Genomic DNA, 16,015 nt, shown 5'->3' with positions numbered 1-16,015 from the left:
CTATTCGCTCAGCGCACAGGTAATGGTGCGCTATGCGAATTTCCTTCTTCTGGCAGTGCAAATTTTGGCAGATGAATTTACTGTTATAGTTGTGAGCTTATTACTTTTGTCTCCTCTGTGTGTTTACTTGTTGAGAATATATTGTGGTGGTGTTGATTTGCAGGAAATGCCAACTCTAGTTGAACCACCAAACAGGATTAAGCCAAAGGGAAAACATTATTATACAATATGGCAAACTTTGTTTGAGATTGATACGAAGTACGTTCCAATCAAGCCTATTGGTCGCGGAGCATATGGCGTGGTGTGCTCTTCCATCAATCGTGAGACCAATGACAGAATTGCAATTAAGAAGATTGGTAATATATTTGAGAATTCTATTGATGCTTTGAGAACTTTGAGGGAACTGAAGTTGCTTAGACACATTCGGCACGAGAATGTCATTGCTTTGAAATATGTCATGATGCCAATCCGCAGGACAAGTTTTAAGGATGTCTACTTGGTCTACGAACTCATGGATAATGATCTTCACCAAATTGTTAACTTTTTGGCAAGCATACCAAATCGTTTCAAGTAATACAATGAATAAGTAAAAGTATCGTTCTCCCAAAAGACTTGTGCAACACATGACAATTCTTTCGTTTATAACTCAATTAGACATTAAAATGCACAAAATAACACAAGAAACTCTTTTTGGTACTTTTATCAAACAGTTGGTGTGCAAGGAATTATATTTTAAAGAAATTTCGTTGGAATTGGGTTTCATGAATCATATGAATATAAAAAACTCTGTTCAATATTTCATTACTTCATTCAAACATTCACATCAAGGCATACTAGTCCTAATCCCTTAGCAACTAGTTCTAAATTAATATATTAAAATGATAATCCCTTAGTCAATTTAATATACAATTTGCATTAAGTCCCATGTTAAGAATGATCAAGTTATTGAGTCTATCCCTAGATCCCAAATCACTTAAGTGCTCTATCTACGTTCATGTTCAAAGTTACTTTCCAGTAATTAAAGACATTCAAATAACATAATATTTTCGTACAATGATAATAAATTCAAGAAAGAGCATATGAACAAACAACGATATATTGAGCATGAAAATTACATCACAGTGAGGTCATTACATCCAATCCCAACGAATACTGGAGATTATGAGAAATGCAATAGAGGATTTCAAAGAATAAAAAGAAAAAGAAAAAAGAAGAAGAAGAGAAGACGCGAGAGGAAGGAAAGGATTTATCATGGTAATTCTACTGTAAATTTGTCATAGGCTCCTTCTTTTCCTTTCTCCTAAACCCACCCCACGTTTTTTTTTCCTTCTTCCCGCACCCCAACAATTCTTCTTCTCATTCCTTTTCATGGTGGATCTGGCTATTGCAATGGGGACGGAGAGAATCACCATCATCAGTATAAGGTTGTACAAAAGGGAAGAAAGCGAGGATAAAACAATTATTTCACTATATTTATGGGGTGCGAAAATAAAAACAGGAAGGTGTAATAAGAAACAGCTCATAGTTATTCACGTAAAACTAATAAAATTTAAACAGGAATTATATATTTATTTATATTTTAATCTATTCAATATTTTATTAGTTTTTCCTTAGTGCATTTCAACTTCTACATGTCCATAAATCTTATAATTGCAATACTCATTTATTTATTTATATATTAGTAAACACCATTTGAAAAACCAAAATGATTGCATGATATGTAAGTATAGAGACCAAGAGAGTTTGTAGGACAAATACAATATAACTTATTTAAAAAATCTTCTGTTTCTAATTTGTTAAGTATGGTTGTACTCCTATATTCACGTGGTCAATTTGTTAATGTTACTTTAACATTAATTCCCAAACTAATTTATTACAAAATAGTCCCAATGTCTCACATATGCCTACAAAATAACAAAATATCATAAGCAAAAGGAAAATGTATTTGTTTTTATATAATCAAATATGTATATATAAAAACTTTTAAATATACTTTAAACATTTTTAACTTTCAATTTATGGACTACTTATAACTGTCTTGAGTATTCGTTTTTTTAAGATGAAAATGAGTTATACACATAAAACTTTGACATCCAAAGTTAGTATAGTATATAAAAAAATAACAAATAAAGTAATTAATAACCTTAATTAATCTATTTGGTGAGATATGTTATTTATATTTATAGTTTGAGTTTTTGTCTAGATGAACTCGGACCGTTTTAAATTTTGACTTAAATCATAGGCCAATATAATTAAGTCTCTTTGTGTAATATTTTGATGACGAAATAAGAATAAATAAAGTACGTATCAACATAATAATTCAACATATATTAAGTTAGAAATGAATCATATTTAATATACAATACAATATTCATCCATGTCTTTATACAACAATAAGTTGAGTTTCTTAATAATTCAATGTATATTAGATTAGGAATGAATCATATTTTAATATATAACAGAGTATTCATCCATTTCTTTTAGACAATCATTATAAATTAAATTTCTTTAGATAAAGAACAAGTCAAGACATTAAATCTCCTTAACACCTGGTAAAGAAAGAAGAAGAAAACTATCAAGTTGAATTCATTATAAAATTTGATAATTTTAAGAATAAAACCCCCAAATAACATTAACATGCATGTTTATAGCTAATTAACTACTAACTAACAACACAATTATTACATTTGAAAATTATTTTACGGTTTAATTGTACTTTATTTGTAATTTACAATATATTAATATTTATTAAAAATACAACTGGAAGTACATGCATCAATGAGTATGCGTTCTTATTTTTTATGACAGTAAAAATTAAAAGTTAATTAAAAATATATAATTAGTATAATAGATTATTTAGAAAAGTAATTGACATACATAAAATATAAGGACATAATTTTTTATTTATTATATTTTATAATCATCATGGTATAGAAATATTTGAAAATTTTCATAAAAGATTATGAAATGTTTTGATTTTTATTGATTAGTATAATCATGCAGTAAAAACAACTTTAATGTTTATAAATAACTTTTAAGGGAATGAACAGTAAAAAATATAAGAATAGAAGAGGTAAAAAATGGTCAACACCAAAAACCATTTACAAAATCCAATATCTCTCAAAATAAAAAAGAAGTTTACAACTAAACTAACCCTTTAAACTATTAAATTAATTTAGTTAAAAGGACCAATCATTAGGTATTTTAAACATAAATATATGTAATAAATTAAATTTAAGCATGGAAAAAAGAAGAACAAAAAAGCACAGGCTAATGATGATTGATGACTTAGAAGAAAAAAAACACAGCTAATAAAAATATGTGGTTGTCCTAATTAGCCCCCACTCCTGTGCACGGTAACCTAACCCTTTTGGCACTAATATTACCATCCATAAATAAACCACAAGTAACAACACAATACAGCAAACTCCCCACACCCGCAGCAGTAGTATATATAAAAGGACACACAAACTCACACACCCCGAGGGAGAAGAGAGTGGCGACGCAATTCTCTCATCATCAATCAAAAACCCTAACCTCGCGTGCTCTGTCGCCCCTTATCATCTTCATTTTTTTCTCCTAGCCGCCATGGATCCCGGGGTGCAGCAATCGCAGGTGGCCGCCATCCTCGGTGCCGATCCAACTGCTTTCGAGACGCTGATCTCGCACCTGATGTCTTCCTCCAACGAGCAGCGTTCCCACGCGGAGACTCTCTTCAACCTCTGCAAACAAAATGATCCCGATAACCTCTCTTTGAAGCTCGCGCACCTCCTCCACTCATCGCCTCACCACGAGGGACGTGCCATGTCCGCAATCCTCCTCCGGAAGCAGCTCACTCGCGATGACTCCTACCTCTGGCCTCGCCTCTCTCCACAGACGCAGTCCTCCCTCAAATCGCTCCTCCTCTCCTCGATTCAAACTGAGAACTCCAAATCAATCTCCAAGAAACTTTGCGACACCATATCCGAACTTGCCTCTGGAATTCTACCGGATAACGATTGGCCGGAACTTCTCCCTTTCATGTTCCAGTGCGTGTCTTCCGATTCCCCTAAGCTTCAGGAATCTGCGTTCTTAATCTTCGCCCAGCTATCGCAGTACATCGGCGATTCTCTCACTCCTCACATCAAGCACCTTCATGATATCTTCCTACAGTGCCTCACCAATCCATCCGTTAATCCTGATGTCCGAATTGCTGCGCTTAATGCTGTTATTAATTTCATTCAGTGCCTCTCCGGGTCCGCCGATCGTGACCGGTTCCAGGACCTGCTGCCCGCAATGATGCGCACTTTGACTGAGGCTCTTAATTCTGGCCAAGAGGCCACTGCTCAAGAGGCGCTCGAGCTTCTCATCGAGCTCGCGGGCACTGAGCCAAGGTTTTTGCGGCGGCAGCTTGTGGATGTCGTTGGCGCCATGTTGCAGATTGCCGAGGCCGAGTCCTTAGAGGAGGGAACTCGGCATTTGGCGATTGAGTTTGTGATCACTCTCGCCGAGGCAAGGGAGCGTGCCCCTGGAATGATGAGGAAGTTGCCGCAGTTTATTAGTAGGTTGTTTGCAATACTCATGAAGATGCTTCTTGATATCGAGGACGATCCTGCGTGGCACAGTGCCGAGACAGAGGATGAGGATGCTGGTGAAACCAGTAATTACAGTGTGGGGCAAGAGTGCTTGGATAGGCTCTCTATATCGTTGGGTGGAAATACCATTGTTCCGGTTGCGTCTGAACAGTTGCCCGCTTACTTAGCCGCTCCGGAATGGCAAAAACGCCATGCTGCACTTATAGCACTTGCTCAGATAGCTGAAGGCTGCTCGAAGGTATGCATTGGAGATGTCTGCTCTGTTGCAATAACTACATGTGTTAGTTGTAGTTGATCGTGATGAATTATTTATTTTTGTTTAAAAATATTTGTGTTCGGGTGAGTGTGTGCTACTGTGTTTTAATTTTCTTCTTTTGATTGCTACAGGTCATGATAAAAAATTTGGAACAAGTGGTGGCCATGGTATTAAACTCCTTTCCTGACCAACACCCCCGTGTAAGGTGGGCAGCCATTAATGCCATTGGGCAACTATCTACTGATTTGGGTCCGGATTTGCAAGTTAAATATCACCAAGGAGTGTTGCCAGCATTAGCTGGAGCAATGGATGATTTTCAGAATCCTCGTGTACAGGTACACTGGCCTTATATCTACTTTATTTTCTTTATTATTGCCTATAATTTTTTGCTCAATGTTTTAGAAATGAAAATTTTCTGATTCTTTCAGTGGATATTATTAAGCACGGATTGTTTACAATATATATTGTAAAGAACAATTGCAATTTTACTTTATGCAAGTTAAGTTTATACGAATATACTGCAATTATATGAAATGTGTATGATTTGTTTCTCTTATTCTTTAGTCATTGAGTGATTTGTAAGTGGAGTTAATTAAATAAGCTTCATAGTGTAATTATTCTCAAAATATTGTTTACACAGGCACATGCTGCTTCTGCAGTTCTCAACTTCAGTGAGAACTGCACACCTGATATTTTAACGCCATATTTAGATGGAATTGTCAGCAAACTGCTTGTACTTCTTCAGGTATGTTAATGCTATTATGGTCATTTTACTGAATTATATAATTGAATTTTTCCTTAATTTTGGATATTCTCTACAAACGTTTCAGAACGGTAAGCAGATGGTTCAAGAAGGTGCCTTAACTGCTTTGGCATCAGTTGCTGATTCTTCTCAGGTACTTTGGGAACTTCTTTATTCAATCGACATTTATAATGATTACTTTTCTTTGGATTGCTCATTTAATACCATGGTCTTTCTTAGGAACACTTCCAAAAATATTACGATGCTGTAATGCCTTATCTCAAGGCTATATTGATTAATGCGACTGACAAATCTAACCGGATGCTTCGTGCTAAGTCCATGGAGTGTATCAGTTTGGTTGGAATGGCTGTTGGGAAGGAGAAGTTTAGGGCAGATGCTAAGCAGGTAGGTGTTTCTTGGTACTTTATTTTTTGATTTGCAAGAATGTATGGTTGGTATTGTATATTCACATTTTATACTGCTTATCATTATTTGGAAAAATAGTTGAGTTAGGTGCTTCTGAAACTTCTTTAAACACTTCCTTCTCTATATGTTCAGCTAGATCTCATGATTTTAATATTTATATGCGCTAAAGGTTATGGAAGTTCTCATGTCCCTTCAAGTATCTCAACTGGAGACTGATGATCCAACAACAAGTTACATGCTACAGGTATGTTTTCTGTTATTATTTATATAGCATATGCATGAATGCCTATCGGAATTTTAGTCTAATGACTTTAATTTGTTCCAGGCATGGGCTAGACTCTGCAAATGTCTAGGACAAGATTTTCTTCCTTACATGGAGTTTGTTATGCCTCCATTGCTTAAATCTGCTTCACTTAAGCCCGATGTAACCATTACATCAGCTGATTCAGACAATGATATTGATGATTCTGACGATGAAAGGTCTCAATTTTAGTCCTTCTCAATTATGAATTTTAGTCTTTCTTTAATAATGTTCGCATCTACTGCACTTCTTGTCATTTTGGTTCTGTTCACCAATAGTTTAAGCCTTAAACGTTAAGGCACACATATTACTTTACTCTAGTCTTTTTTATTATGATCACCGTCACCACCATGACCACATAAAACTAATATCTACAAAATCCTAATGCACATTCTCATTTTCTAATAACAATTTTATTCTACTGGAGAATCAGAACTGCGCATCAATACATTTTTTGTTTAGGATGAATGATTCAAACCAACTTTTGTTTATCCATTGTAGTATGGAAACTATTACTCTTGGGGACAAGCGAATTGGGATCAAGACTAGTGTTTTAGAGGAGAAAGCTACAGCGTGTAACATGCTTTGTTGCTATGCTGATGAGCTGAAGGAAGGATTCTTTCCATGGATTGATCAGGTTAGAATGTTACTTTGAATCCCTTTAGGCATTGAGATTTCTTACTGTGTCTTTTTACATATTTTCCCATGTTAATAATTTGAATGATATACAGGTCGCTGGAATTTTAGTTCCACTCCTTAAATTTTATTTCCATGAGGAGGTCAGGAAGGCAGCTGTTTCAGGTATAAAAAATTATTGTTCTTGTGTATGATTTTTTCACCATTAATTTTTCCTTACACAGTTAAAGGGATTTATAATCATTACCGTAACTGTTTAATTGTTATAATTTCCATCAACACTACAGCAATGCCGGAGCTATTGCGATCTGCAAAGTTAGCTATAGAGAAGGGGCAATCTCAAGGTCGAGATTTATCCTATTTGAAATTTTTGACTGATAGTGTAATCCCTGCTCTGGTGGAAGCATTGCACAAGGTAAATTGTTATCCAAGGTTTATCCATTCTTAGTTGTGTTATTTTGGAATTTATGTGTGCTTTTTAGAAGTGGATATCTTTTTTATTTGATTTGAAATTAAAAAAATGTTCATAGTTTTAAATATTCAAGTAAACGTTTGTGAGTAGTTTATGTGACTCAGTTGTGGCTTGAGTTTGAGGACCAAGGTTTGTGTAGATTATATTTGTGGTGAGCTTTGCCTGACTTATCTATTCCTTGACGTTTCCTTGCTAAGATTTTCCCATCTCTTTGTTTTGCAGGAACCTGACACGGAGATTTGTGCAAGCATGTTGGATTCATTAAATGAATGCTTACAGGTTTGGATCATGCAACAACATTGTCATATATGTGTGTGTGTGTGTGTGTGTGTGTGTGTGTGTGTGTGTGTGTGTGTGTGTGTGTGTATATATATATATATATATATAATGCCCTTGCCTTTTTTGAAGGAATTTCTATGTATTGTACAAGGCCATGACTATTGAATATATCTTAGCGAAGTTGATGTTATTACTTATAATTAAAGTTTGATGTTTATCATTATTATTATTTAAAAATAGAAGTCTATGAAGAACCTCAATGGAACTGCTATGATTTATTCTTCTAACCAATGCAACCCCTTCTAGGTTTTGTTGTCAATTGGCAAATAAAAACTAAATTTTATAGTTTGGTTACTTCCTTGTTGATGTTTGGTTTGTAGGGGGGTTTAAATTGGTAGTTGACTTGGTTACAATCTTTTTATTTTGCACTTACAACTGCCTGTTTCATAAATGTTTCATGATAGGTGCACTTCATATTTTAGTCAATATAGTTGTAGATTTGTAATATTTGTTCCATATGAAATTTGGCTTCTATGTGAAGTTTGCCTCCTTTTATTTCTGCTCAGCCTTTTCTAGTATCCCATTATAAATAACTATTTAAAGAGTTTTTTTATCAGGTAATTTAATTCCTATTATGTTGATTGAATCTGTTGGAAATTCCAAATTGACTAGAAATAAAGCAAAATCATAATGAGTACGATGCAAACTTCACTTCATAAGCTTGTGAGGTTGAGTTAGGTTTAAAGTTCATTTTCTAATGGAATCTTTTTCAACCACTGCATTTTTGGCTTTTGTTCAATCTCACTAGGAGGCCCTATTAAGGGGAGCTCATCTAGGTTAACATTCTGTCTAGAGGTAGAGTGAGACTGAAGATTTTATTGGTGAAACTATTAAGCAATATTGAGGTCTGTGGTTTTTCTATAAACACGATTCACTGTATTAGAATATTTTGGTGTCATTAGATTCAAGTAAACCATGCCTTGTGAGAGAAGGCTACATTGTTGTTTATTTTCTTCCATTTCACGTGCATTACTTTTTGTTAAGTAGTGTGCATGAATATTACGAGTTGTTTTGTCAGATGTTTGGGTAATTATTGATCCATTTCTTTTGTCTTTTTTGTTTTTCCCCCTCCTTTCCTATAGTGCATTATAAATCTGCTTTGGATGTGTTTCAAAGTTTCTGTTTCCTCCTTTAGATCTCTGGGATGCTTTTGGACGAAAGCCAGGTCAAATCTGTTGTTGACGAGATTAAGCAGGTGATCACAGCTAGTTCAAGCAGAAAACGGGAGAGGGCTGAGAGGACCCAAGCTGAAGATTTTGATGCCGAAGAGGGAGAACTTATTAAAGAGGAAAATGAACAAGAGGAAGAAGTTTTTGACCAAGTTAGTTTTTTTAATCTAATCTGAAATAGTTGAAGATATCATAACTACTAGATTGTTGCCATCTGTGTTTTTAAGTTTTTACAGTTCAGTTCGTGGTCTTCTAATTTACGTATACATTACATTGTTGCAGGTGGGTGAGATATTGGGAACTTTGATCAAAACCTTCAAAGCCTCCTTCTTACCTTTCTTTGATGAACTGTCGTCATATTTGACACCTATGTGGGTATGTTTTTGAGGAAGCTAGTAATTCTATTTTATACATTTTCTATTTCCATTCATTCATTCAGCTTCTGGCCTTATCTTCTGTATTTTCTTTTGGTGTGAATTATGGAATTGATTTTGAAGATGTACATGCTGCTAATTTTTGAACTTGGCCATTTGAACAGATTGACAGCTTGTTTGTCAATATGCTTCTGTACTTGGTAATCTTGTAAAATGCATTCCTTATGCCATATTCAAGCATTTATAATATCAATAAATCTTTACTTCATAAAGGAAAGAGTGAGATGATCACCCTAAAGTTTTGTTTACAAACGAATCATCAATTTTTCTGAGATTTTGAATTGAGTGGTGATTGAGTGCAACTCCAGGTATAGATCTAGAGATATACTTGTGGAGCACATAATTCAATCCTATACGTTTATAATATGAGATCTCTTTGTCTTTGTTCTCTATTATTTACACTTAACCTTATAAAGCTCATGTTTATTTTCGTTCTCCAGTGCAAGCTAGCTTGCATAATACTCTTGTTTTTCTTTCATGAAATGATAGTCTACCATGATTAAGCTCTAAGGTTTAGCCACATTCTGTTATTTGAATGGTTTATTCTATCATCCCAAGTAGATTTCTTAAAGGCTTTTGGTGCCATCTTATTAATTTCAAGCATGATTTTCAAGAAATAAGACATGTATGTCATGGTTTTTAATTTTTGTTTAATATTTCGGAAACAGGGAAGGGACAAGACTCCTGAAGAGAGAAGGATTGCAATTTGTATTTTTGATGATGTTGCAGAGCAGTGTCGTGAAGCTGCTATCAAGTAGAATCCATTTGTTGTACTAGGTTTCCTTTTTAGCGTGCAGTGATAATTATGAAGACGTGTTATTAACCATTTTTACATGCCAATTGACCAGGTATTATGATACATATCTCCCATTCCTGTTGGAAGCCTGCAATGATGAGACTCCTGATGTCAGACAGGTTAGGATTAGGCCCTCTCTGTTGGTTAGCATTTTAAAACCATTTTTATTGTATAAGCTGTTTGATTGTTGATATTGGTATTTCCTTGCATTTTCGCAGGCTGCTGTCTATGGCCTTGGTGTTTGTGCAGAGTTTGGTGGATCTGTGTTCAAACCACTGGTTGGAGGTACGGTTGATATACATTAATAAACTTGTAAAATGCTCTATTTCATGCAGTAACGAGTAAGTGTTTTATTGCAGAGGCTCTTTCGAGGTTAAATACTGTGATCCAGCATCCTAATGCTCTTCATGCAGATAATGTAATGGCATATGACAATGCTGTATCTGCTCTGGGAAAAATTTGCCAATTTCATCGGGACAGTATTGATTCTGCCCAGGTCATTAATTGTTCTTGTAGTTTATAACCCGTTTCTAGGGTTTTGGTTCCTGATTATGTCTATCATTATTACAAGCAATCCTGAGCCTGACTTTATTTTTTTTGGTTGAAATTATAATTTTGCTAATTTTCTGTTATGTTTGCAGGTAGTCCCCGCATGGCTAAACTGTTTGCCAATAAAAGGTGATTTGATTGAGGCCAAAGTTGTTCACGATCAACTTTGTTTAATGGCGGAGAGGTTGGGCCATAATTCCTCTTTTCAATTTTCTGGTTTGCTCATGCTTATTTTTCTGGTGTTCTAATTGTCGTGTTTATTTGCAGGTCGGACAGGGAGCTGCTGGGCCCAAACAATCAATACCTTCCAAAAATAGTTGGAGTGTTCGCGGAGGTTAATTTTTTCTTGCCACTCCAAATTTCATTTGCTTTCCTGAACTTGAGGGTTTTTAACTGTTTTTTACTGGTAGGAATGAGTAGACCTTTTTGTTTTTTGTGAAAGGACTTGTATATAAATCAAGTCATAAGGAGAATGTGATCACTTCTCTAGCTTGTCAACTAAGAACGTACCATACTTTATAAGACATTCATTATTTTAGTTGATGTCATGAAATCATTTCAGTAGTGTTCTTTCGTTTGAGGAGCCAGTGCCCTTTTCATACTTACAATGCCATGTATACATAGCTGACATTTTCGCTTCATGCATTAATCCCACCAATACCGTAGTGTTTATGCAACGGTCATTCTTCTGTTCCAGTAATCAAGGGGCACATGTAGCGAATGTTTTTTTTTGGATAATGTGTATGCTTTATATTATATTTATTTGGTATTGCTTTTGTATTTAATGCCCTTTGCGACAGGTTTTATGTGCTGGTAAGGACCTTGCGACAGAACAAACAGCTGGCCGTATGGTTAATTTACTGAGACAGCTCCAGCAAACTTTACCACCCTCTACTTTTGCTTCTACATGGTCATCTTTGCAGCCACAGCAACAGATTGCATTGCAATCCATCCTTTCTTCATAGTTTTCACTGCCTTTACAATCCATCATTTCTTCATAGCATCCTGGCTTGGCATTTGGTGTATTGCTCTTCTTGGGAACAAGCTTTTTCCAGTTTGGTGGTCTCTATTTGTTACTCATTCTTTTTGCCATAAGATGGTTTCCATCATTCATTCTTGCATGGTGTTTTATAGCAGCAACATGGTGGCTTCAGTTTTGAGAATGCAGAGTCAATTGTGATTGGAAAGGGAACTTCCTGTAGAATGTGTATATTATGAGTGTTAATAGTCCGATTGAGTCCAAAAGAGCATGTTAGGCAATTGTGGTGTGGGAGCTTCTCGTTCTATTCCTCTTATTGTTTTTTCTTACCATATCGCGTGAGAATATAGGGTTGTCTTTGGGGCAATTCTTGCAGTTTTGGCCTATTATTGTATTTGTTTTATTTCAATATCAGACAGTATTAAGTGTACCATATGAAATTTTAATGCTATTTATCCATTAAGGTTGCAAAACTTGTTTTTCAAATCCATCATTTGTTCACAATTAAGCTGAGGCTGAAGAATATGATTTGGACTAAGCTGGGTCTCTCAAGAGGTGTAGCTGCTTTTTGTAAAATTATTGTCTTGAGTGGAAAGTGTGGATAGGTCCTTTTCACTCCAAAGTCATGCTTTTCCAATTTGGACTGACCGCGTTTTATCTGTTTGTTTATTAAATTTGAACCAATTGACCCTTAAAATTAGATATCAACTGCTCAAACTGATAAAAATTATCAATGCTTAAAATTGGCGCGATTTGGTATTTTAGAAGTAGTTTATATGTTTAAAGAAAAATATAAATAGGTGGAAGTTATGCTATCCATGGTCATTAATTTATCTAAGAAACATAATATTTGCTTATATTAATCTACAAATTATTTTAATATACGGTTTTTTAACTTTATAATATATTAATATTGTTTTGATTTTTAATTTTTAATTTTTAATTATATTATTAATAGACATGACTGTATTTCATTTAAATTTAAGTTTGATGATATTTTTGTTTTGAACTTTTATACGTATTTTTTTTAAGATTTATTAAATAATTTTCTTACTCTTTAAGTTAAAAAGCTATATTATATATTTTTAATATTATCTTATAAATTACATTATTCTTTTATTAATACCAATTTAATTATTAAGTTATTAATTTTTATTCAATGTCTTTATAGGTACAGTTATAAAGCAGTAACCCGTGATGATAGCCATTGATATATGCAATCATTGAGGGGAAAAGTTCATGCCTCGATAATCGTAAGGCATAAGCATCACTATTGCAGATGGCCATTTAAAAGGGAATTATAGGAAGCATTGATCCTACAATTTCTGAAGTACGAATAAGATTCTTTTAAGTCAAAGATACATCGATTGATTGGGATTGTTGTATGTATATGAAACAGTGTAAAATTGATAAGATGTTTTCGACTTTTAAAAAAATACCTTTTTACTCATTTATGAAAAAAAAAATAGTGTAGGTATGGCTGTGTATATTATAATTTCGTACTTTCCTTAATAGAATGAACTTTTACAAGAAGTTGATTTTGTTCACAACAATGTCTTACTGCAAATGATGTTTTATTTTGTTAGTTCATAACTTAAATACGAAAATTAAAAATAAATCAAGTAATAATGAGTAAATAAACAAATTCTTCTCTGCCATGAATATTCTGTGAACACCAAAAGTTCATCACATAAAGCAGCAACAGCAGCACGGACCTACCACATTGCCTCTGCGATAACTTCCCTCATTGCCTCTGCCGTAACTTACCTCGTGCTACTGCCAGTTAGCCGCATACATCTATAATCTCCATATAGAAGCCAAAATCTGTTCTTTCTCTCGTCCTTTATTCCTACAGCACACACGTCTTAGATAATTTATCTGTGATATCTGATTTATTAGTATTTGGTCAGTAGAAAATTATCTATGAATTAATTTATAGTTTTAATTCGTAAATAAGATTTGCAAATAATTTATTCGTAGATAAAATTTATATATAATATATTTGTAAGTAAAAAAAATATATTTTTGAATTTTTTTTGTCAAAAAAGAGTGAGTCGTTCAAGGTAGAGATTGGTTTATTGATATATGAATAAAACTGAAGTAAGATATACTTACAGAATATTCTCGAAAGCTTAATTTAATAAAAACATAGAAAAATATGAATATAGAAGAGAACATGAGATTAAAAGTATTTATTCCAATGAGAATGTGTCATATTTATTGGTAAGTATGGATAGTTAAAGTAATTAGTTGATAATATTATGAGTAGTGGTACAATATTTAACTTCATTTGACTCAAAGATAAGATAATCATAAAATAAGACAAATCTTAAATGTTTAATTTACATTTTTAAATGTGATTATTTATTTAAATACTTACATTTGACTTTGTATGACGTTTTTCTAAATATTTCCGTTCAACTTGGTTAATGGCTTGTGGGTTTGATCGGCATTAGCAACGGAAGTGGCAATTCCTGTCCAATTCAACACCCATTAATAAGAAGAATCAAAATTCTGATGAAAACAAGTTTCAACACACATTTCCATAGATAAGTCAACCAACAATGAGACAATGAATATATGTCGCATTTATGTGATGGGCAATTGGCTGGAAAAAGACAACATCATATACACAAAACCCCATTGTTCAAGACTGAGACATGGTGTCATGGATTTTCCACTTCAGATGTTCATTAGTGGAACTGTTTTTATCACCAAATATACTGCGCTTGAACAAATGAAACACATGGTTAAGGTAAGGAGAATGCATTTTAACAAGTTAGGTGAGAAACGACATACATACACACACATGCTAGGAGACAAAAACAAAAGTTAAGACATTGTGGTTGGCTCTGAAATAGGTCATATGTCACATTCTACGACCATGAAATGTAAGTGGTGTGATTTCAAGGTGGAAAAAACGTACAATTATTATTTTTTTCCTTCTTGTTTCCATAAAATAAAGCCACATGGCCCCGTGCATTTTGCAGAAATGCACAGGAACAACATTAAAATTTACAACATCTTATGTAAGTGGTCATCACGAATTAGGCTTTGTCTCAATTCGGTTGACCAATCCAAGCCAGGGTGATCATAAGTGAGGACAACCACTACTACAACTACAAGCCAAATACAATCCCCACAACAAACAAAATACGAGCTTTCCACTACTCAAAGCAACTCAATGACATTTTTCAAGCTTCACATGTATGTACTATATATATATATATATACTTGTTTTTGTTATGTATTGCACTTGCATTGACGGGTATGGAAGATCAAAAGCAAAGGACGAAAGTGAAGATGAAGAACAAGAACAAGTTTGTTGGAGTGAGACAAAGGGCTTCAGGGAAATGGGCTGCAGAGATCAAAGACACGTCAAAGAAGATCAGGATGTGGCTTGGTACTTACCAAACTGCTGAGGAAGCTGCTCGAGCTTATGATGAAGCTGCATGTCTCCTTAGAGGTTCAAACACTCGCACCAATTTCTCTACTCAGCCCTGTACCACCATTGCTACAAATTCTCCTATTTCTCTAAAACTCAGAAATCTTCTTCATCGTAAAGCCATGTCAAATCAAACTCAAGTTCAAAACCAGCCCTCTGGTGTAAGTCCATCTTTGCAAGGTGCAACTACTCCAAATGGTAGTACCATGAATAACATCATGGTCATGGAAGAAACCTCTGCTTTTAGTGGTGAAGGTGATAAGTCTTTGTTTGTGGTTCAGAACCAGGTCTCTGATAATATGTATGGACTGGATATGAATATGATCAATTGTGTGATGGGTATCACACCAGATGCATCTCAGCTTGATTTCTCTTCTTGGCCTTTTTCCCAACAAAGGATTAACGAATTACCATTACCAAAAGATGGATTCAGTGTAGAAAGGCAATTACCAGACTCGGTATATGCAACGAATGAGTGTCACCATTTCGAGGATACATATGAATATGATGTCAATTATCCTCTCTCTCACTTTTTCTGCTTCACTTGATATCTATCTTTCAGTCTCTTCTCAACATATTTGATGAGGAAGAGAGTTCTGAAATGGCATTTAGTGGTTTAACTAGTATATATAATACTTAGTTTGTGTAATATCACCTTCTTTTCATGTCATTTTCTCTAGAGGATGAATCAAGAGCACAGAATTCTCACCAAGCAAGTTTTACTCTGTAGAGTTCTTTTCAGCTACTCAAAGTTAACCCATTAAATATTTGCGAGTTCGTGATGACTTATTGTCAAGATTGAACTAGGTAACGATCAAATCCACAAATTTTACATCTTTGAACTTGTACTGATAACAAATCATATCGAAGGTTGGACATCAATTTGCAACGAACAGA

At 34.3% G+C, this 16,015-nt stretch overlaps 2 protein-coding genes across 2 annotated transcripts; both read left to right on the top strand.

Annotated features, from left to right (window-relative positions):
• Window positions 1-3,460: 3,460 nt before the first annotated feature.
• On the top strand, window positions 3,461-12,146 carry EMB2734 (ARM repeat superfamily protein). The gene is made up of 20 exons (XM_047295376.2): window positions 3,461-4,812; window positions 4,962-5,165; window positions 5,471-5,575; window positions 5,661-5,726; window positions 5,813-5,977; window positions 6,168-6,242; window positions 6,324-6,478; window positions 6,801-6,936; window positions 7,031-7,100; window positions 7,223-7,350; window positions 7,630-7,686; window positions 8,882-9,067; window positions 9,198-9,290; window positions 10,018-10,103; window positions 10,198-10,264; window positions 10,364-10,430; window positions 10,505-10,641; window positions 10,787-10,878; window positions 10,962-11,028; window positions 11,495-12,146. The coding sequence occupies exons 1-20, from the start codon at window positions 3,589-3,591 to the stop codon at window positions 11,657-11,659; spliced, it is 3,345 nt and encodes a 1,114-aa protein (XP_047151332.1). The 5' UTR covers window positions 3,461-3,588; the 3' UTR covers window positions 11,660-12,146.
• A 2,805-nt stretch (window positions 12,147-14,951) lies between these two features.
• On the top strand, window positions 14,952-15,934 carry LOC124823204 (ethylene-responsive transcription factor ERN3-like). Its single transcript, XM_047295375.2, has one exon. It carries the CDS (start codon window positions 14,977-14,979, stop codon window positions 15,664-15,666), a length of 690 nt encoding a protein of 229 aa, XP_047151331.2. The 5' UTR covers window positions 14,952-14,976; the 3' UTR covers window positions 15,667-15,934.
• The last annotated feature ends 81 nt before the right edge of the window (window positions 15,935-16,015 follow it).

The sequence above is a fragment of the Vigna umbellata genome, chromosome 1, assembly GCF_029865625.1.
Source record: "Vigna umbellata cultivar VRB3 chromosome 1, Vumbellata_1.0, whole genome shotgun sequence".
In the NCBI taxonomy this organism is placed as follows: domain Eukaryota; kingdom Viridiplantae; phylum Streptophyta; class Magnoliopsida; order Fabales; family Fabaceae; genus Vigna; species Vigna umbellata.
Note: the sequence above shows the minus strand (reverse complement) of the source record. Positions and strands in the feature narration are given on the sequence as shown.